The sequence below is a fragment of the Xiphophorus maculatus genome, chromosome 18 (assembly GCF_002775205.1).
Source record: "Xiphophorus maculatus strain JP 163 A chromosome 18, X_maculatus-5.0-male, whole genome shotgun sequence".
Lineage (NCBI taxonomy): Eukaryota > Metazoa > Chordata > Actinopteri > Cyprinodontiformes > Poeciliidae > Xiphophorus > Xiphophorus maculatus.
In genome coordinates, this window is record NC_036460.1 from 8776158 (window position 1) to 8799229 (window position 23072).

Genomic DNA, 23072 nt, shown 5'->3' on the forward strand with positions numbered 1-23072 from the left:
AGTTCTGCAAGGGAGTGTAGTGGTGATGTTAAGATTTCTGTTGGTCAATCACACAATCCCTGGATTTAAGATTAAAAACATAAAATAGTTAAAGGGTTATAAAAAATTTTGCAAGATATACAGTACAGACCAAAAGTTTGGACACACCTTCTAATTCAATGGGTTTTCTTTATTTTCATGACTATTTATAAGGCAAGAAATCCCACTTATTAACCTGACAGGGCACCTATGAAGTGAAAACCATTTCAGGTGACTACCTCTTGAAGCTCATCGAGAAAATGCAGAGTGTGTGCAAAGCAGTAATCACAGCAAAAGGTTGCTACTTTGAAGAAACTAGAATATAAGGGGTATTTTCAGTTGTTTTACACTTTTTTGTTTAGTGCATATTTCCACATGTGTTATTCATAGTTTTAATGCCTTCAGTGTGAATCTACAATGTCAATAGTCATGAAAATAAAGGAAACCCATTGAATTCAAAGGTGTGTCCAAACTTTTGGTCTGTACTGTATATTTACAGCTATATACAGTAGTATATGGTTGATATTTTGTGCAACACTTTTGGTAAAAGGTGAGTACGTTTTCTGTAAATAATACTCTTCTATTTCCATTCTTTACTTTTTATTGAATCACTTGACAGAATCCTGCTAGACCCCAAAAAACAAGAAAAGTTTTTAATTACGAATAGAAATAAAACGTTACACTGTCTAACCAATAAACATCACTCAGGAAAAATATTTTGGCATGACTAACTAAACTAAATTGATCCATTTAATTCTTAAAAGGGTGTTCGTGAACCTCTGCTGTAATGATCAATAACGGACAGTAGAGGGAGACAAGGCATCACAACACAAACACTGCGTGATTTGTACTCCGTGACAGGAGATGGCAGCAGCAGGAACAGTAAATGCAACAAAATTCCCTCTGTAAGATAAGCAACTGTTATTCAACATTAGTAAGAAATGACTTGCATGAAGAGAATATTTTCCAAAACCCGTCGCATTACAGTCGGACGCCTTGTTGGAGTCACGCTCACCTCTGGCAGATGTTTCCATGCGGAACTAGTAAGAACTAACGCTATATAAGTAACGGCTTGCAGGTTGTTGCGAACTCTGAGGCAGAGTATGCAGAGTATTGACATTACCTGAGCACGTCTGGTTTCCAAACCTCAGAGAACCTCCTGTTCACTCCACAGGTCAGAACCGAATCCAGCGGACTGCCCATTGTTCATCACAGCAAGTATGTGTGCGACCTTCCAGCAAACCACAGGTTTCCAATGGCCAAGTTCCCTAGAGTTTTACACTGTTTACTTCAAGACCAAGTCATCACAGAGAGACAGGTGAGGAAGACAGTAGATTAATCTGTAGTAGGTAAGTAAGTAGGTAACCAGGGTTTCTGAACGAGTTTTATCATTTTCTTGGGGAATTGGCTGCTTTCCCCCATTTACTTTCAGGATTTTTCAATTTGCCTGACAATTTTTTAGTGCATGCATTCTGGTAGGAAAAGATACCAAAACCTGAGTTGGAACAAGAGATGAACACGTTTCAGGAAAAAACTCCCCACTAAAGAACCACAGTTAAAATGTATCAACGTTTTTGTTTTGTTGGCAACTGCCTGACATTGTATCCAGTTATTTTTGAGTTTTATTTAATCTTGTAAACAACTAGTAGTAATAAAATATGTACAATTAAGAAAGTTCCAAAATACCAGAGAACGTAGTTGACATTAACAACTACAATGCACTACTCATATTCCTTGAAATATGCAAAATTTTGTCATTACAACCTTAAATATCATTGCATTGTACTGGGATTTTATATGATAAACCAAAACAATACAATTGTGAAGTGGAAGGAATGGGACACATTTCAGTTATTTTCATTTATTAAACTCTAAACGTGTGGTGTTCACTTGTATTCATCTACTTTGTAGAACCACTTTTTGGTCCAATTACAAGAGAAAATCTTTGAGGCTATTCAGGGTGTTGTGCAGTGTTACTGTGCAGTTTGCTGTTAATGTTAATCTCCTTCCTCACAGTAGGTTTGGGTTCCTGAGATTGCCTCGAAAGATTTGCTCGGCGCTGTGCATACAGAGGATTACCTGAACAACTTTATAAGTGGAAGAATAAACGAGCAAGAGCAGCGGAGGACGGGTTTTCCTTGGAGCGAGGGCATCGTACGACGGTGCCGATATGAAACGGGTAAGAAGAACGAGATTTGAGCAGGAAACCTAACAGCTAGACTGGACAGAAAAGATCACATTCGGACTGCTTCTCCTGATAGGTGGGACTGTCCTCGCTGCTGAAGTCGCTCTACAGAGGGGTCTGGCCTGCAGCACGGCGGGGGGAACCCATCATGCTTTCCCCAGCTATGGCTCGGGGTTCTGTCTCCTCAATGATTTAGCAGTTGCAGCCAAATACCTCATGAACAGCTCATCAAGGAAGAGAAAGGTTTTAATCGTGGATTTAGATGTGCATCAGGTGGAGTTTAACTCTCTCAGTCATTTTTAGTTATTTTCATTTCTAGAACTGACTTTTATTTAACTTCTTTGTTTTGTGTCCTTAGGGTGACGGCACCGCTTTCATATTTAAAGATGAGCCATCTGTGTTTACATTTTCAGTGCATTGTGGAAAAAATTTCCCCGTCCGCAAACAACAGAGTGACCTGGATATTAGCGTGGAGGATGGGCTGGAAGACAAGGAGTATCTCTCCACAGGCATGTTCACAAAGACGTTCAGAAAATCTAGAATGTTTCTACCAGCTCAAAGAGCATATTTGACATTTTTAGGTAAAAAATATTTAATTTCTATAGTTCGAACTGCTTGATTCTGTCATCAACAGTTGCAGAGCACCTACCCTGGCTGCTGGAGACTTTTCGTCCGGACCTGCTTCTGTACGACGCTGGTGTTGACCCACATTGGGAAGATGAACTCGGGAGACTCCGTCTGACCGATCAAGGTGAGTTCTTCCTCTGGTGTTCAGTTATCCTTATCTACACATTGAAGCTGTTTTCACATTTACACTGCAATGCTGAAATATTCCAGAGGGAAGTCAAGTAATAGCACAAAAGCAGGCTGCAGTTCTTCAAGCTCATTTTGTAAAGCTCTGCAGTAAAACATTTCCAGGATCAGAAGATGAGATAATGCGCAAAGGTAGCAGGAAATCTTGTACAGCCATAATTATGTATCAGTTAATGCTTTGATTGTTGATATCATAGATAAAAGAAAACACATTTGATATTATACCAACAAGCTATGCAGCTTTTTCAGCAAAAATAGCCTCCAAAGTGCTGCTGACAGATGCTGCCCTGGCACTCAGAGCCCATTTACTGCAGTGGAAAATCCCCAGATCTGAAGTATAAAAAAATCAACAGTACATGCTAAAAAAAAACCCTCAATTTTGAAAAGTAGAGATGCAGCTTTTGGGGCGTTTTGTAAAGCTTTAACTTTTTTATACCACTTGAAGCCAATTACCATTTCTTTTCAAAAAATGTTAGTCTAAAATATTTACAGCATTCAGATCATTTTTTGTAGCCAATAATTATTTAGTCTAGGAGCAGAAGAAACTTTCATACCAGGTGTGTGAGAAGATCAGTCACTGTAAAGCAAGATTTAAAAGAACAGTTTCAGAGTAAACATTTTAAACTGGCTTTATTGTCGTACTTCGGTTGACAGGTAGCACTGTTAGCATTACTAACTTTAAACAGAATTGTATGCGCATTTCTTTGAAAATTTCAACCATCGCCTCAAAGCTGAAATTTCCAAAACATCTTGAGTAAAGCAACTTTGCTGCAATGCATTAAGTCTTCCTACTATTAGCAGAAGGTGGTACGTTTTGTACCAAAAAAAACAGAAGAAAAATTTCTAACATGAAGTAACCAAAACCTCAAACAAAACAGCTGGGGTTTTATTTTTAGAAAATAAAAATCACGTTCCAGGAATGTCCCATTGGGAGTCTTGTTGGTCTCTTTTGTGTTCACCAATTAAAACACAAAACAGAGTTTTGATTCAAGGTTGATTGGCAGGTGAAAATATGATTGGCTGTTGAAAACCAGCTTCTCTCCTAAAAAATGGTTTCTAACACTGCATTATTTCTTCTAGGGCTCTACCAGAGAGATCATTATGTAATGAAGACCGTGGTGAAGAGAGGTATTCCTATTGCTACTGTTATTGGTGGGGGATATTCCAGAGACATCAACAAATTGGCCCTCAGACACTCCATCGTCCACAGAGCAGCTACTCAGGTAAAATAAGCTCAGGATCTTAAACACATCTCATCAGTTCAGACATCATTTTACATATAAAGTAAATAATTATTGCATTTGTGTTCTCCTTGTTTCAGGTTTGGAGGGAGTGTGGAATGTAAAACTATAGGTGCCATGACCTTTAAGAACCAATAAATAGAAAGCAACAACAACAAAAAAAAGACAATTTGTACCTTTGTTGTTTCGTTGTTCACTAGTATGGAATTTAGACAAAGGAGTTTACATGTGATTAAATGTTCACCTTTTGTTAATCAAACAGACATAAAAAATGCTCAATGTGCAAATGTAAAAAAGTACTGGAAAGACGAAGCCTAATGGAAGCGTATGTGGAAATGATCTACAAATCAAAAAAGGTTTTGTGGAATCGCAATAGCCCTGAATTAAGAAAGACTTTTGATAGTCTAAACACGGTAAGTTTTCTAAAGTTCTTGAACGTCTTCTCACACTCATGTCATCTTGCACCCATCCCAAGAATACCCCCATTACACTTTCCTGTAAACCTTTTAAACGACCAACTTCTACTAGATCAATGGGAAAAGATAATCGTGGAGAACAAAAGATAGCGATAATATAGCAGTAAAGGCAAAGACGTGTTGATGCATATCAATGTGAGTATAATCGTATGCATGATTATAAACATAATGGTATGCATGGTTATATTGAGAATATAGACGTGTTCACAGCATCTCACATTACAGACGGATCATGACCCTAAACATTGCTGAAACACCACAATCATGGACAAAATTATTTAATGAAGAAAAAACAATTTAAAACCATGAGACATTGAGGTTTCCACACTGCATAACCACAATTGGTCCACACACACTTTATTAAAAAAGAAACTCATTCTTCTTCGCACAATGAGTACAGATAAAAGCACAGTTACATTTTAAAGTGTCACTTTTTTATGCCATGTTCTGACATGCAGCAGTGACACGTTAATGGTACAGTGCAATGTTTCATTCACAGTAAATGAGGCAGTTTATTTGCTGAAACACACTGCTGGTTTTTTCAGCTTGTTACAAGACATTATGCAGCTGTTCCTGATATTAACATCAAAACACTCAAGACGGGTAATACTGGTATTTTAGAAGATGTTTTAAGCTGTTCAGAGCACTACTTGTAAAAGAAATGACTTACAATGCATTGCAAAAGTATTCACACCCCACGAAATATTTCTAGATAGACCAACACATTTTTAATAAATTAAAATATAAAAGTGGATTTCTATTTGTATTTAGACCCATCAAATCAATTACTCCTACATAAAAGTCAACCCAATTACCTTTAAAAGTTGCATGTTTAAGTTGCATGACATCTTCCACCTTTAAATATAGAGTTTTGTAAAGTCATCACAGATTGGTTAGAGATTTTTAGTAACAGAAAAACTAAATAATGAAGACTGAAAAACACCAGAGTTGAAAGGTTTTAGTTATGACGAGGCTGAAGCCAGGGTTAGATAATGAAACGATATCCCAAACTTTAAACATCACATGGCACACTGAATACACTATAGCCTTGGAAGAAACATGGTGGTGGCACAATAATGCTGTGGGGATGCCACATTTTCAGAATTTATCATTTACTCAGAAAAATCTTAAACTTGCTTCAGAATTATGCACCATCAAATAAAAATCCTAAACAATTAAAATAAAGTTTGTGGCAGCAACATGACTAAAATAGTTTAAAGGAATATTAATACTTTTGTAAGGCACTGTATAAGCCATCTATTAAACATCTAACAGAGAACACAAACAGATGCTGTCCGTTTGGCTCTACATACTCAGAGGTAACAACCACATTTTCATAAAACAGGCAGACAATAAGATTCCTACACAGATAAAATGATTAACAAACCAAAACCAATGGAGGTTTACTCTGTCAGTCAGTCTTTCTTAAGTCGCTTTGGCTTTTAAGCCCAAATAGGAAAACAGTGCAATCATCAACATCCCCTTAGAAGACCAGTCATTTTGAAAAAAGTTCAAATAAATAGAAGAAAGCTCAAGATAGGTGATAAGGTTTCCTCCTCTTGCTTTCACACAGAATAAATACTTAAAATTTTATTATTATTATACAGTATGCCTTCATAGCACACTGCTTTGCTCTGAGCTGAACCATTTTACTGACTCCATCTTAAGTCAGTGCTAACAATTATGTAAAAGCAGAGAAAATTATCTGGGTGTTTGTAGCTACAACTGCACATTTACAGACATTTTCCTGCGTTGAATGTAAAGCGTTACCATGTGGTGAAGTGCTAAAATTTGACCCACACAACATGAGTTGAAATCAAATTTTCCATAACTGAACCTTCTCTGCCACCACACACCAGTTGGCGTGGTCAAAGTAGTTTTGTGTGACATGGAGCTCTTCGACATTATGCTCTATCAGCTCTGCCAACTCTCCCTCTCTGAAGACGTGATAGTACCTCAGACAGGAAACTTCCACCTGCTCCTCAGGACTCTGTGTGCCTTCATGTTGCCCTGTTCCTATTGGCTCCCTGACGCTTTGATCTTCAGACTGCCTTAGATTCTCCTGCTGCAAGGAAATAAGATCCGGAAGAGCAAGTGAGCCACACTCCTGTGCTAAAGATACTGAGACACCTTGATTTTCTTTGCCGTTATTGTTGGTTGGGTTACTAGGGCCTCTTGGATCGTTCGGATCTTTTTGCAGGTCTGTGTCTGAGTCAAAAACGTCCTCCTCTGATCCGATCACAGATGGAGGGGAAAAGAAGCTGGAAACCTGTTTGATGAGGCCTCGTCCTCTCGCCCGCTGGTTGGGCTTGTTCCCCTCGTTTTCACCTGTGGCTGATGATAAATGTCTCAGGTCTCTGGAGGACGGCCAGGAGATGGCCAAGCTTCCAAAATCAAACACAGAATCCAGAGACCTGGAAAAGAACCACAGTCTCTGTGTCCTCTGCTGCGGCACCGTCTGGGTCACATCTTCTTCATCGGCCACAGAGGATGTGCTTCTGACCTTCCTGTAGTTTTCAGTGTTGTCGATGGCTTCACTCACGCTCTGTGCTGCGGCCCGTCTCCTGGGTTTGGTATCGTCTCTGTTGAAGGCGGAGGACAGATGAGGGTTGGGGTTCCAGGGCACGAAGATGTCCTGTTTCTCGAATTTCCGCCGCTTCTGTTCCATGGCCCACACGTAGATCATGATGCGTCCACCAACTCGCAGAGTGCGAGCCATCTCCTTTATTGCCCGAATGCGACGCTCTTTGGTGGAAAAATGATGAATGACTGTGCAAAACACAGGCTTTTTTCAGAATAAAGAAAGATGGGGGGAAGATGTTTACAGTGCCCTGGGAAAGTATCTATTCTCTTTGAACCTTCTCACATTTTGTCTTGTTACAAGCACCAACTTCAGTCTATTTAACTGGAATATGTGATTGACCTACACAAGTAGTGCACTTCAAGAGAAAGAAAGATGATTTTTAACATTTTTCTTATCAATGAAAAAATCTGAAAAGTGTAGCATAACTTTTTAGTTTAGGTTCTGAACTTGAATGTGCAAATCTAACTCTTAAACATAGCTCTGGCTGTGTGTTTAGAGTTATTGTCCTAATGGTAGGTGAACAGCAACCCGGGGCTCATATACTCATGAAAATGAAAAAAAATAATAAGAATTTAAAATAGCAAATTAGTTTGAGCCTTGGTGCTCTCTTGATGTCAACCCCCTTTACAAAAAAGATCTGAATAAACAAACAAAAGTGCCATTATTGTCTTTTGTCTTGTTGAAATTCATTGCAGGTATTACATCAAATCCTTTGCTATTCAGTTTAAACACTGAAACACTGCTTAGATTTAGAATATTACAGGACAAAGATCTTAGGATTGTAAAGGGCCTACAAAACCACCTACATGATTTGGGTGAATGATCATGTCTCAGGAGGTTTTTTCATTGAGAGTCTCTTCATTTTCATACAATAGATTAATGAATCGTGGCTTTTATTCTAGAGTATCAGAAAAAAGATGACGGAAAACACATGACACTTTCAGTTTCGAAAACCAATAACTTTCCTTTCTATTTTACAACAATGCACTCATTTGCTTTGGTCTTTCACCCAAGATCCCAATAAAATTGAAATCTGTGGTTGTAATGTGACAAAATATTAAAATAAATTCAACGGGTAGATACTTTTTCAAGGCACTATTTGATCATTACGTGTCAACACTTGTAAGAAACAAAGCATGCCATGCACTAAGAGTACACACTGTAACTGTTTTTCACTGCTCCCCTAACTGAGCATAATATTACACCGTTGTTGGATGACACATGAATTATTTCGCACTGTTGAGTTGGCAACACATGGTGCTGTAAACTGATGTTTATCATTAGACATGGTAATGAAATTTACACCAAATGGCAGCTGCAGATGTTGAGCTCATGAATACGAAGGGATTAATAAGTTGCGTTAGTCATCTGTGTGTGTGTGTCCAATACCGGCTATAGAGAGCACAGCATCAAAGCAGCCGTCTCTGTAAGGCAAGCGCAGGCCGTCGCACATCTGGACCTCGTGTCCTTGGCTCCAAGCAAAGTCCACCAGGGGGCGACAAACATCGCACCCCAGCTTGAACACCTCCTTGTTGATATGGAGGTATTTGCCATTGCCACAACCTGCCAAGGACGAAACAGTTAATTATATATATATAAAAAAAAAACAACTTACGAATAATATAACAGACAAGAGGTTTCATTACATGAGGTATTCATGTTTATGTTGTATTTTAAGCCTCTTTTAAATGTGAATGTAGACAAGAACAAAAAAGGACATTGCTTTAATTATCATGTCATCACATTTCTGAGGTGACACCCACCAATGTCAGCCACGATGCTCCCTGGAGGCAGGTCCAGCAGGAACTGTCGCACTTTCGGCCAGGCTTTGTAGCGGCTGTCATTGAAATATGGAGCAATCTTGTCGTAGACACTGTGCACATGGTCCCTCTCCAGTTGACTGGCAGCCTCCTCCATCATGTTTGTCGCGGCTGCCTCCTGCAGCCTCACAGCTTCATCGCTGTAATGACAAGAGCAACTAATTAAACTATCAAATATAGCACAGAGACTTAGAACTTTTTCACACTTTGTCAATAATCAGTGCCAAATACTGGGATTAAACTTCTGAATAGTGTGGTGTACTTCTGTATTCAGTCCCCATGATATGCTATTTTGTAAGACCACCTGTGAGCTGTAAGTACAGTTGCAAGTCTTTTGGGGTACATGTCGATCAGCTTTGCACAAATAGAAACTAAACTTTTAGCCTTTTCTTTGCAAAATAGCTCAAGCTCAGTCAGATTTGATGGTGAGCATCTATGAAAGTCAATTTTCTCATTTCAAAGATTCCCAATTGGATTTAGGTGTTAACATTGACTAGGCTACCTAACTTATTAGTTCAGGGGGGTCCAAAGTGCAGCCTGGGAGTCATTTATGGCCCTTGGACTGGTTTTGTGTGAGCCCCTCCCAAGTACAGTTCAATACTGATACAAATTTGACCCATGCAGCACAAGACTTTATCTGTAATCAAAATAAAATTATTACCAGCATCATTTTCTTATTATGGAAAATATTGAGCGTAACACAAAGTGTTCATGTTTTTATGAACATGAATAATAAATAGATTGTATAATAAATAGAACCATGTTTATCCAGAGACTAACTGAATACCCAACTTTGTGGTACCCAAATCAGCTTTTATTTAATTGGCTACAGATAGCAAGCATTTTGAAAGAAAGCAAAGTCCTGTTCTCACAGCTGAATATAATTTTGTTCAATCGAGCCCAAAAGAATCCAAAAACTAAATGTCTTTCTTTAAATACAGCAAACTTGCAAAATTCCTTTTAAATTTTGGATCTATGATGAGTAACATTGTTCTGTACAAAAAAACAAATCAAACTACTTTATTTTCTTGATTTCTGTTTTTTTTTTGTCAGTTTGGCTTGCGAACGCTTCGACAGGGACACCCCTGTACTATTAGTTACAAGTCCAGCTCTAGATGTCTTACAACCCCTTACAGATCCAGTTTTGTTTGCAAGTATTTTTGTCATTACACTTCACAAGTATACACAACAGTACTTATTTTCAGTCTGCTAGTTGAAATTCAACTAGCAGACCAAAGTATTCAAGTGTACACTTTGGTAAAGCACTGCAGTTACTCAGCTTGGTTGGAGAGAAAAACACCTAAATAAGAACCCCAAGGAACAGTGTGGTGATGTTTTTCACCACATGCTTGTTAAGGCCCTGCAAGGTCAGCTGGCAGCCTTAATCAGCAGACACACTCCAACGTGTGTCAGGCAGCAGTGGTAATTTAATGCCAAATGTTCTGCTGTGTGCCTGGAGTAGCAGCAGCATCAGCCAGCGCTCTCATGTCCATAATGCAGTCCTCCAGATGAACATACCCTTGTTAGGAAAAACACAGAAATCATCTAGTGAAGCTCTGAGCAGCTCCAACTCTACAGCAGTTATGTAAAATTGATGTTTTAAAGACAAAAGCAAAATGATTCCTGTTGGTGTCAAAATGAACCGCTACAGGAAACCACTGGTATCACACTCAGCTTTTAAAATTGTTATTATAACTGGGATTTATACAGTAGCATTGTGTAATAAATATTTCAGCTGTCAATGAGATTCTCATTATACGATTTACCCTCTGCTGCATTCCTATCCTGAAACATTCACAGATGTATTCTTGATCTGTTATCCACAGTTCTCCCTGCAGTCCACAAAGTTTATTAGAATGCAGCCCTTAGCTTCTGCAGTGCTGCTGCTTTCTTGCCCTGAAGCAGAACACTATAAAGAATTTTGACTATTATACAAAGTATAATGTATTATTATACATTGACATATTAGGCAACAAATGTCTGAGGTGCAGCATCCTAATTCAGCTGGTGTGCTTCTGATCTTGTGATGGAATTATACCAAACCTCACATGGTGGCTTCAAAGACATATTCAAAGGAGGAAGGCAAAGAAATCAATGCCGTAGTTGTTTACATAAACGTTAGTTAGATCTCAATAATTTTGCACAAATCATTTCTTATTTTTTTCAAAGTCCTACAATATGTACAATAAGTCCGGGTTTAAAACTTTGGCAACTTTTATTTTATTTTAATTGTAATTATTTTTACACAAATATCTTCGTAATTTAATGCATAGAGAATGAAAGCCACAGCAACGACACTGAATATATTAGTTAAACGTAAATTAAATTAAACTCTGAAAATACAGAATCAAACAATTAGACAAGTGTCATCAAAATGGTTTGAAACCTACCCTTTGCAAAATGTTCGTTTACATGTTGTTTTCATTAACAAATGAAAGACATTTTTGAATTTTGTTGTACATGCCACAATAACAATAAAGGCAAGTGAACTGAATTACCTCCATAAACTGGAGTGTTAAAGAACTTAACATGCAGCAGTTTGAAGTTTGTGGATGACTTCTGATCTAAGATTTTTGTAAAGCTTTCAACTTGTGTTACAAACTGTGGCCGATTTTAATAGTACTTTGTAAAGAAAAGGCGTTAAAAATTTGTTAGTATAGTCTTTCTTTCATAAATGGTGAAACATAAGCCGATGTCATGTCATGTTGTAAGTGTAAAAGAGCAATTACAAAACATTATACAATCATTTTATACAAAAACATTAACAATAATTTTACTTTGACAAAAAGTTGACTTTTTAAATTATTTTAGCCATGCTAGCAATTAGCAGTTAGCAGAGATATATTGCTAAAATGTGGGCTTTGTATTTTTTTCACCAAACCTTTATCTTTCTAAATGCAGCATATTTCAAAGGCTGACATTTCAAATGGACAGAAAAGAACCGTAAATAATCCAACCTTCGTGTTACCTGCTTCAAATCTCACCCTCTCTCATTCCATTTTGCAACCTGAATGAAAGGCAGACATATCTCAACATGAAGGCAAACCAGTTTCCATCTCTCATCTCTGGGCTTCCTCAGACTCCATTTTAAAGCTCTTTCTGATTATAAGCCAACTTTGAATCTTCTTCTGTCAGTAAAATCAGCCATCCACAATGCTGGGCTTCAACACCACATCCCTCCAGTAGTTATTGCACATTGTGCATTAACTAACTGAAAAAATATTGTATTTTTAAGTTTCTTACCAGCCTTTCACAACTCACTAGGGATGAACAAGGTGAATATAACATAATTCTGGTCAGCAGCCACTTTCTCAGTACATCTCCATTTATTAACACCTTGTAACTCACTACATTTCTATTTATAAACTAAGCTGTACTCAATGAATGTGAAATTTTTCAATTTCTTTTGGGCTGATCTTTATTGTTTTGCATGCATGAGCAAAAATAATATTCAATCATTAAACACACACACACACACACACACGTTACTGCAGTCAAGCCAGTCTTGATGTGGTTTGCACACAATATAATCAGAACTGAAAACTTTCATTCAAGTCAAATTCAAACAAGCTGTTCCAAACTGAACAAAACCTTTATTGAAAAAAACCATCTGCTTCAAAGTCTCTCTCAGAGATATTGGCCACAATGCAATACCTGACAGGTTTTTGTTCTCAGATTTTCTGCTCCATGCAATACAGTGACAGGTGCATTATTTCTATGAAACAAAAGCATTGGATGAAAGGCCTCACATCAGACACACCTGTTTGAGCATCTGTTGCAAAAATCAAGCAGCAAAAAAAAAAAAACTAAACAACTTTCACTGCTTCTTCAGCAACAAGAGGAAAGCTTCACATTTATATTTATTAATATGGTCTTCTGTGGACACTGCAAATTCATGCCTGAACAATTTAACAAACCTATCCAGCTCTTTAAAGTCAATCAGTGAAGAAACTCACTAATTTAACCAAAGCACAGCAGTGGGAGCTAATGATCCATCTAATGCCAGACATTTCCCCCTTTATCTCTTCCAAAAGATAGTCTGATCTCTTTTACAGTGTGCACACAATGAGGATTATGGGAACAGGATATGCATGGGAAAGACTGAGCTGAAACATATTAAATGTCTATTTTAGTCTATATAAACTGCTAGATCCATCTTCTCAGTGTGCATCGGGAGGTTTGCCGATGTACTATTCTGCTTATGAAAGTAGGCTAGCCAGCATCCCTCTGTCAGACCTATTTCTGGATACTTACATCATCCCAGCAGAGTGGAAGTAAAACATCCTCCACATAAAGCTTTAATGCAGGCTCATTTACTATATTATAAGTGTTGGAATTGTAGTTCTTTCTTCTGCTCAGTAGACTGTGGTAGTCCTCAGCTTACATTATGTAACCAGCAGCTGGGAGGGCTACAGCACTGGCTCTGACTGACAATTGGAGCTAAAATTAAATCAGGGGACAGATGCAATGCCTGACAGACACAGAGCTGTTGGATGAACGGGACAATTGGTGGATAATTGTTAATCAGTCAGTTTAAATACAAAAATAAAAGAAAGAGATTAAAAAAATACAAAGTGTCATATAGATATAGAATTATGCACAACTGAAACTGTTTGCATTAAACCCAAATAATTCTGGTTATATGATGCAAAACCAGGATGGTATCCCAGATATGATGTGCTGCAAAAACAGATATCTGAGCAGAGGGAGGAACAGGAACTGATTTACCCATCATTGTCTGACAACAGTTGTTGTTCCATCAAAAATATGAAGAAAGGGCTCATGAAATAAAAACAGTCTCAAAGCTGGTACTGTTTTAAAAATTAACAATAAATATTGAGTTTATTCAAAGGCACAGGGTAGCTTGGGGATTTAAAAAATAATAATAATAATACTTTCTGATTTAATCCAGGTATTCAAACAGATTTATGCGAATTTAAAAATAAATAGTTAGACATAATTAGTTTCTGAACTGGATTTTCCGTCAGCTTAAATAAAAACATCAACGCCAAATGCTTCACTCCCTATGTATTTCAAAAATATAGAGGCAACTGACCTTAAACAAAAATCAATTCATGCACTGAATTGACTGTTTAAATATAGTTTAAAAATGAACACAATGTTAAATTCACTTACTGTTGTGGTGTAATTATCCGCCCCTATCCTCAAGTCGCCGGAGTTAAACTTCCCTCAGTCCTCCAGGCGATGGATCTAAATGGTCGACCCGTCATGAGGATGGGTGGCAGGTGTTGGTCACAGAGGCGGCGGGAACATTGTGGACAGCGTGGGGAGGACGGCTGAAGTGAACCGAAATCTATGGAAACACCTCCCGTCTGAGTGTGTGACCGCCTGGAGCGCAACCGCAGCACGGCATCATATCCATAGCATGTTGGGCTCCTCATGAGGCAAGGCGGTGAGAGTGTAGGAAAACACTTCCTGTGGTGCATTTCAAAATAAAAGTTCGAAAGCGCGAAGGCAGAACAGCAAAAAAGCTGCGATATTTCTTTACTTTTAAGCAGTTTATGCTCCTTAAATTAAATACTAATTCTTCCCTTCACGTAGTTGTTTTAATCTGGGATAAAGTCAGAATGCCAGAGGGAAACCCAGACACCTCCATCCAGCTCACAGCTCAATCTGCAATGAATGCTGGATAGGTTTTTGGGTGATTCCTCCAGCAAAAAAAAAAAGAAAAAGAAAAAGAAAAGAAATGCTGATATATTTCAAACAAATATAACAAATATAATTTTTTACCAAAAATATGTAATACTTTGTTATTTCAATCAAAATATCCAAATCCAGTGGAGGGGTACATGGGAGCTCCACAGAGTTTAGAGAACTAAATATTAAATATGTATTGTACATCTCATTAATATAGGGGAAAATACATCAGTTGTGTGTGATATCTTATCAGTTTTGTTCTGTTTTCAAGTTCTTACTCTTGGTTGAAGTCTAGAGATCTGTTTTCTCTTGGTGCACTTTCACTCGGCCAGTACAAAGTGTGTTAAAAGGAAGGAATTATTTATATGACACACAAGTCTGGTTGTCCCAGGGTCCTAAGGACACATAAAAAAGCCTGCTGTCTGGAAACTGAAATCAAACTTGAAACTTTTCACCAATTAACATCTGAAAAAAGTGGCCCAAGTGTCATTAGTACATCACACCATCCAGCCACAAAGTCATCTCTCTCTTAGACAAGTCAGCCAACGCTGTACTGTGACTATCTCACTTGGCAGCTTAGAACTGTCACAGCAGTGGGTTGATTTCAACCCCTTCATAAACTGGTCATTTCAGACAACACACACCCAACAAAAGTCATAAACTCTGGCTTTGATTATTTTTGGAAGGAGTCTATGACATCCATATCCACATCCAAAAATAAACCCAAAAAAGCAGTGGGTTGGACAACCACGCTTCTGTGTTTCTATTTGCGTTTTTATTTTGAAGGTTAAAAAAAATGTTGTTTCTGCTCTGAATGAGGTGAACTTGACTAGGCCGATCAACCGTTGGTGGGTACATAATGACAAACTGTGCGGTCGCGGCACACGGTTGTTATTGGCTGTTAGCCTCACGTGACAAACACAACAAACAACGTGAACGGCAGCTGTCAGCGCACGAGAGCTTTTAATTGCATGCTTGGACCCCTTTTTTCAATCAGCGTAAATTGACTTTGCAAAAAAGATGACAGCAAAAATAAAGTACACCACAACAAGATAACTAAGCAACTTAAATTTGATTTTTTTAAATTATTTGAACCTTAGAAATCAGGTTCCTGTTTATCCTTATTTTCTACTTAGAAACTCATGAAACACGGATTATGCAAGAGGAAATGTGTTTTTCAGTGGGGAAATTAAGAGCCAATTCCCCTCCTACATTTAGTTTGTGTTGTCTGGTGAGCCAGCTCTGATTTTTTTTGTCTTCTGACAAAAAAATCATTAGCAGCACTAAGAGGTTCATCACTGCCATTCAGGGAGCACAAATCACTAATCACAACTGGCTTACATAATCGTCATTCTAAGCACGCCTGCTCTTTGCAGCTGCTGGCTTCCTCACATGACAAACCTGAAGTCACCTGGCATGAAAATGTGTGCACACAAACACACAGACAATTATAACAAATACACACCTCTGTTACACCGTTTGATTTGCTCAGCTTTTTTGGACAGCTCTCTTCCCAGGAAGAAGCACAAAGTCATCAGCCCTTCCACAGATGACCATTCCTGTTTCTGATTTCCTGTTGTTGAGCTGCATATTGTGTCATGGTTACACAAATGGTTGGCAAGTCTTGGTTGTACTTTTCTACATGAGTCAATCCCCTGTGACCAATGCTGGCATGTGAGAGGGATTTGGTTAGGAAAAAAGTGCAAAAAACAAAAACACTGAGTCATTGTTGACATTTTTTGGATTAATGCTGGTGTTAAAGATACATTGAAGAGAGCAAAACACGACTGCTAAAATATATAACTTAAAAATAGGGAGATTATTTGCAAGCAAGATTTTAAGAAGTCACTAATGCAAAGTTTGCTTCCAAAATGGTTGATGCTCTTCCTTTTATTACAATCAGACTTGACAGAACTCCTCTTACTGTGAAAGTCCAACATCTGAGAGTCCATGTGTAAAGGTCAACTTTGGTTTCTACATGAACTGGAGTATTAATTAGGCTTAACATATGTGATAACTGCTCCAAGAAATACTTCAGTCCTGAAAATGAAGAGATATTACATGTTGAAAATAAGAAAAGGCAACAAAGAGAGTCTCACAGTATGCCTTTGAGTTAAAGTAACACTAATTTATGGGATAAATACAAATATATTTTTAAAATAAAAAAAATGTACTTTCCTATTTGCCCTGTACATGTTTTATTTTACCTTAACTTTTATTGGTCACACTGAAATATTTCAGATCTTCAACACAATTTTAACATCAGACAAAGATAAACTGAACAAATGCAAAAGCAGTTTTCAAATGACTGCTTCATTTTTAAAAAAATAGTCAAGCCAACTTGGCCCTGTGTAGGCAAAATCATTGGCCTTCTTGCTACATCATTAAATAACTTTGTTTAACCAGAAATCTGAGTTTCAGTAACCTCACCTGGGTCTTATTAACACCAGATCTGTAGACTAAAAAAGTTATATGAATAGGATCTTTCATAGAACATAATCGGTTAAAAAAAGAGAATGTGTAACAGCAGTCAAACCTTCTCAGGAGTGTCTAACGCCGTCCAAGAATCCACAAGAGACACCATACCTGCATCACCACAGTGCATGATTCATTTTCACCTGTCGATCAACGTTCACGATTTAACATTAAGAAAAAATAACCATGGAAAATCTCAAGACACACCTGACCGAAGACGAAAACACAAAGGTTCATTTTGGATTTAGCAAAACAAAAAATAAACAAACAAAAAAACCGCCAAGAATTTCCGTTTTTAGTATGACCTGAATATTCCCACTGTGGGACAATAAAGGATTTTTCTATTCTATATCATGATGCACAAGAATGGGAAATCATTCCCAAAACCTTCATAGAGATTGTAAAAAAAAAATCCCAAAACACAGAGGTTTGCTTAAAATAATAATAATAATAAAAATCACCCAATACACTGACCATGAAATAAAGGCAGTCTCAGTCTCATACAAGGAGAATGGTTGCGCTGGGTACTTCGCACAGGAGTGATTACAAGAAAAAAAAAGTTCCACCTACAGCACCTGTGTGCTGCTCTAATGAGCACCAGAGGGAACAAGGAGACCACGACTTATTTCCTCTGTGACACAGTAATCCCATAATGTCAGAGAAAGATTCTGCACTGAAGCAGTTTCACATTGTATTATCATGTTAACGTGTTTGAGTTACTCACAGGTTATACAGCATTGGTCAGCAGAAATGACAAGAAATTCTGTTTCTATCACTGAATCTTCGTTTGCGTTTTTCACTTTCACGCTCCAAACTATTCAAAGACAAGTTCCCTGGCTTAGGGTATTAAAACACTGATCCCGGTTGATCTTACCAATAAAAGTATTACTGATGAAAACCAAACTTATTGCATAAAGTCACAGACTTTGCAAAAGTCCTTCTAATGAGAAAACAGTTGACAACAGTAGAGATGATAAATCCCCTTTATCATGAAGAATTCTCAGGCAGAACCAGGTTCAATAAGAACACCAACTGACTAAACATTTTGCAGTATTGCATCTCATATGGAATAACTGAGAAAAAAAAAATCACTGTAAAAACACCTTAAAATGCAATGATGTATGCCTAAAGCTTACGCATTACTTAACTGTACAAGACCATATTTTTCAGCATAGAAACTCCTTGCTTTGTATTGGTTGAGCCACAGACAAATAAATCCTGAAACAGAACAGTGTTATGTCTAAGAATTTAATAGTCAGAAAACTGCACTAGTTTAGTCTAATAAGGACGGAAATGGTGCAAGACAAATAGGAATCTTTTTAAAACATAGCTGCATATTGAAAAAAAAAAAAATACATATGAAATATTTGATAGAAAATATATACAAATCTGATTTCCCCTTGCGGTAATTAGATAAAAAAAAAAAAACACCTTTAAAAATATAGATTAATTTTTCTTCATTATAAATTTACAATATACAAAGCAATAAATTAAAAACTATAAATTACCAAAAGTGACATTTACATAAGCACAAGTCTTACTCTTTCGGTAAAATTAGAGTTTTTTTCTCTCGCAAAAACTAACAAAAATGCATTTTATCCCTAATTTGCTGCTGCTCTGGTCGACGTCTCTGGTTGACGTGAGCTGGTTCATGTGAATTCATGACAATGTCTATGGAGATGGGAAACGAAAAGCGATCCATCATCTGAGCAATCTTGTCCTGAGGAACGCCATGTTTGTTCCTCCTGAAGGTAAAGTACAAAAAAAAAGGATTATAAAGTGCCGCTTTAAAATCTAAAAAATATCTACAGAAAAAAATATATATTCTAATTACTTCTCCAATTCACAGGGATCAAATTTCCAGCTGGTCTCAGGTTCATAAAAGTCCACTTTGTATCCTCTGTCCAAGGCCTGTAAAATTAATTTAAACTGTTAATTGACTATGGTGTATCAAGCAAGCAAAGCATTATGACCACCCAAATGGGAAAGGTAAGCAAAAACATTCCTGAATATACCATAAACATGTATGTAGGGTTAATATTGTTAAATTGCTAAGAATTTTAGTTACTATTAGGAATGTATATAAAGGCCATGTAATCACATGAGACGAGTAAAAAGGTCAACATGCAATTTGCTTAAAACCAAGTTCCTAGCAAGTAAGTTCCTTCTCTAAAAAATGAGTCTCAAAATCCATACTTCAACACACATTCATACGGTTTTGGTTATAATCGTTGCAAAGTTCTATGTGGCAAAATATGAAATCTGCTTTCAGGTTCCTCTTCTGCATATTCTTTATCTTTTTCGGTACTGTACCATCTTTAGATTTGATGATCATCGGTTTTATTACAATGCACTTTGTTTGCTGATCTATGTACTTTGCCCTACAGATTAAAGAACAGCTGCACCTCTTACACAACAATAACTGAAATCCCTGCTTTCTAGGCAAAGCTTGAAAACCATGTTCCTTATCGTTGACAAACTAGCTGGTTTTAGATAACTTAAATGGTTATTTTAATTTAACTCCCTGACGTAATTAATTGGCAGAGGACAATTCTTTCAGTTGTCATGGGGATAGTTGAATGTACTGTGTTTAACTCCTTACAATCTGGACATTTTGCTGCTCTGCATCATGGGGTTTAGAGTTTTGTCACACTGTTCTAGCAACCTCATCCAGAGGTTCTTGGCACATTTAAAGCCTCTTAAAGAAATATGAGGATAAAAATGTAGTAAGGCAAATTAGGATCCTGCAAGCACTGCAAATTATTATCTTTTGCATGAAAAACTAAAAGTGTTTATTCATTTCACTTTTAAGTGTTCATGTGCTAGCCTTTTGAATGTTAAAGAAATAAATAAGAAGCACCTTACCATTTTGACATATGGTTTCATCTCCCAGGCTTGGAGGTTTGTGTTGTCAATAATAATAGGAGAGTAACCATCATGCATGGCATCCTTAGCTGATATGGAATTGAACATAAACACCATTCATTTAAACAATCCAGAAAAGACTGTACTGATCCAAGATGTCATGAAATCTTGTGATTGTAAAACCTGTTTTTTAAAACCACAATTCTCTAAGTCTAAACATGAATTTACCGAGACCTCACCTCTGCTTTGGTTCCATTCATGTGCCGCCCCTAGAAGGCCTGGATCATAGTGGTAACCTTCTTTTTGAGCAAAGTAATCGTCCGTGCTGAGAATTATTCCACTTGGGCCAGTGGAGAGCAGTTCTCTGAAAGAGTTGTTTATACAAATGAAAAATAAATAAGGAAATCCAATACAAATACCAGAAAGCAAGTTTGGTTACTCATAGGTGTACCTGGCTAGTGTGGTTTTCCCAGATCCTGGTAATCCTCTCAACAAGATCAGCACCAAATCAGACTGATACTCACGCCTCTCTTCGTAGGGTCGGTAGTCATGCTGTTGTTCCCATGGCTCATTTTCTGACATAAACCTCGGAGGCCTGTCGTAATCGTCATCGCACTGCTGCCATTCTTCTCTTCGTTCCCCAGACCACCTAACAGGTACGTCATTCAGATCCGTGTCATAAAAACTCTGATCATTCCATCCAAAGTTCTGAGGAGGGTTTTTATGACGGCCCTGCGGCGGAGGAGGAGGAATGAACACATTTGGAGGTGGACGACTTGAAAATGGTGGAGGATGAAAATCCTTGTGATGACGGTTCATCATTCTTGAGCTGTTTTGGTTGACTTGGATGGGGGCTGAAGTGTTTTGTGGATTTGAGTATGCAGACTGGTGTGAATGGTGAGGGAAAGGTGGCCTGTGAAATCTAAGATCAGGTGGCCTGTTAGGTGGTAAAGGATAATCCCACTGGTTACCCACTGGCCTTTCAGTTGGCCTTTTGAGCTGGTATGGCTCATTTTGATACCAGTGATCCCAGGAGGACTTAGTTGGTCCACTGTTGCTCTGGAAACTGTTTATTCCCATAAAACGTGAGGTGGGGAACATTTTCCCATCAGGTATATCCTGAGAGTGTTTGCTGGTAGGTAGTTCAGGCAGGTTGAGGTTAGGCTGAACATCTTTTTTCTCTTGATTATCACTAATCCGATAAGATTGATCTGGTGTATCAATCTTCTCAAGCTCTTTGTAAAACATACTCAATGAGTCTTCAATGTCAGGCTTGGTGGAAATCGCTTGTGGAGGAAATGCAGGACCAATGAAGGCAGTGCTGGTGAGTCCTACCTCCTTCAACACCTTTTCTCTTAAACATCTGTCAGAATCATTGCGCTCTAATTCAGAACTTTTAACATCAGAGTCATCTTCAGACTTTTTAGTATTTCCTCCCTTGGAAGATTCATCAGAGAGTTTGAAGCTTGTGGAGGACGGATCAGGTAGAGACATCTACAAAACATTTTAAATACAGATGCATTTTACTGACTTAGATCACCATCCAAAAGTTTATATATTTCAATTCAAATAGTGAAATTTATTTGATTATATAAATTATTTGCAGAGACCTATATTCTATGTACATATTCTGTTAAGTTTTGATGGGTATGTGCTAATCACTATTAAATTATGCTAATGAAAATTCAGAATTCACTTTCTCATATTTATAATTAGACGCAAGAACAATAATAAAGGATTTATATTACAGAAATGTCACCTTAATGTCAGGACATCCATATACTCAATATGTGATTTAAAAGTAAGACTTAGAGGTGAGAAATCTGTCTTTTTTTAAGAAAGCCCAGGTTACTTAAATAGTAGCTTTAAGCCCATCTACAGCTTTGAGGGTGCCCCCTCTTACCTTGCTGTTGACTTAACTCCACAGATTTTCTCTGGGGCTATGGAATAACTTGAATTTGACGAAAGCAATAAGTAAAAATGTACTGAAAATTAACCAATGAAAATCACACATTGATTTTGAATTGTGGTTCAACGTAGTTATTTAAAAAAAAAAAACTAATAAAACAAACCTGGACAAAAGTGATGGTACCTGAAACTTAATATTTTGTTCCACAACCTTTTGGGGCAATCAAATGATTTCTGTAACAGTCAATGAATTACACCAAAAACACAGTGACCATTAGTCACAATTTAAATAGACGTATTGTTTGATTGCAAGAATTAAGACACCTGTAATGCTAATTAGGGCAACGCCATAGTTTAACATGTCCGTATCGTCACATTATCCTCAATTTTTTCAAGAGGTAAGCATCGCTTTTGTCTAGTTTCGGTTTATTTCATTATCCTGTTGCACCACATTTCGAAAGCAATGTAAAACTTTATTGGTTATTTTCTTTTTAATTTACTTTAGTCAGTTTGAAGATATTTTAGCGATCATTGTGTGGTCTCTTTCGAGAATTACAACAATGTTGTGCACATGTGTACACCTATAGTTACTTACTCCCGCCACCACACCCACAAAAAACATATTACCTGCACAATATGAAAGTATAGTCTTTATCTAGAATATATTCATACCCAAACATATTTACTGAAATGGCCATAAGGAGAAAAAAAAAACTGGCTGACATCGAAACTAACAGCAGTAACTCATTAGCTAAAGCAGTGCAACACGAGGTAACACAATGGACGAACGAGGAATTAAACCGAAACAATTTCCTCTACGTCTCTACTTGGACAAATTTTGCGTTACGGGTTGCTTACCTTACACATTCAGAACGCGCAAATGTTGCCAAAGTTTAACAAGACAGTTAGCTCCCAACTTCAACATTTCACTAATCCTGTGTTGTGTTTACGGAAGTGACGTTATTCTTTCGTTTTTCAGTCAACGTTTTCGTGAGCGCCCCCACCAGGACTGACGTAGAGGTTGGCTTA

The 23072-nt window shown here is 37.5% G+C and overlaps 3 protein-coding genes across 3 annotated transcripts; 1 reads left to right on the top strand and 2 right to left on the bottom strand.

Moving 5' to 3' along the window:
* Positions 1–898: 898 nt before the first annotated feature.
* Positions 899–6537, top strand: LOC102226213 (uncharacterized protein SYNPCC7002_A1628-like). The gene is made up of 8 exons (XM_005796867.2): positions 899–1061; positions 1193–1336; positions 2038–2197; positions 2280–2476; positions 2562–2712; positions 2838–2954; positions 4097–4239; positions 4338–6537. Exons 1-8 carry the CDS (start codon positions 960–962, stop codon positions 4359–4361), a joined length of 1038 nt encoding a protein of 345 aa, XP_005796924.1. The 5' UTR covers positions 899–959; the 3' UTR covers positions 4362–6537.
* Positions 5079–14517, bottom strand: trmt9b (tRNA methyltransferase 9B (putative)). Its single transcript, XM_005796805.2, has 4 exons — positions 14274–14517; positions 9081–9277; positions 8707–8880; positions 5079–7502 (listed from the first exon to the last, which is right to left on the bottom strand). The coding sequence occupies exons 2-4, from the start codon at positions 9235–9237 to the stop codon at positions 6550–6552; spliced, it is 1284 nt and encodes a 427-aa protein (XP_005796862.1). The 5' UTR covers positions 9238–9277; positions 14274–14517; the 3' UTR covers positions 5079–6549.
* Positions 14518–18237: 3720 nt separating this feature from the next.
* On the bottom strand, positions 18238–23013 carry LOC106700366 (NEDD4-binding protein 2-like 2). Its single transcript, XM_014475737.2, has 6 exons — positions 22902–23013; positions 20587–21629; positions 20375–20499; positions 20136–20224; positions 19105–19181; positions 18238–19015 (listed from the first exon to the last, which is right to left on the bottom strand). Exons 1-6 carry the CDS (start codon positions 22908–22910, stop codon positions 18850–18852), a joined length of 1509 nt encoding a protein of 502 aa, XP_014331223.1. The 5' UTR covers positions 22911–23013; the 3' UTR covers positions 18238–18849.
* Between the last annotated feature and the right edge of the window lie 59 nt (positions 23014–23072).

Excerpts from the sequence above, each read along its gene's own strand:
- LOC106700366 (XM_014475737.2), bottom strand. Across the intron at positions 20,225-20,374 it reads TGAATGGAACCAAAGCAGAG|CTAAGGATGCCATGCATGAT; the intron begins GTGAGGTCTCGG and ends ATTCCATATCAG. Across the intron at positions 19,016-19,104 it reads GATCCCTGTGAATTGGAGAA|GAGGAACAAACATGGCGTTC; the intron begins GTAATTAGAATA and ends CTTTACCTTCAG.
- LOC102226213 (XM_005796867.2), top strand. The coding sequence starts at position 960 with ATGACTTGCATGAAGAGAATATTTTCCAAAACCCGTCGCATTACAGTC. Across the intron at positions 1,337-2,037 it reads AAGTCATCACAGAGAGACAG|GTTTGGGTTCCTGAGATTGC; the intron begins GTGAGGAAGACA and ends TCCTCACAGTAG. Across the intron at positions 2,198-2,279 it reads ACGGTGCCGATATGAAACGG|GTGGGACTGTCCTCGCTGCT; the intron begins GTAAGAAGAACG and ends TTCTCCTGATAG.
- trmt9b (XM_005796805.2), bottom strand. The coding sequence starts at position 9,237 with ATGATGGAGGAGGCTGCCAGTCAACTGGAGAGGGACCATGTGCACAGT. Across the intron at positions 8,881-9,080 it reads GAGCATCGTGGCTGACATTG|GTTGTGGCAATGGCAAATAC; the intron begins GTGGGTGTCACC and ends CGTCCTTGGCAG. Across the intron at positions 7,503-8,706 it reads TGCTGTGCTCTCTATAGCCG|TCATTCATCATTTTTCCACC; the intron begins GTATTGGACACA and ends TGTTTTGCACAG.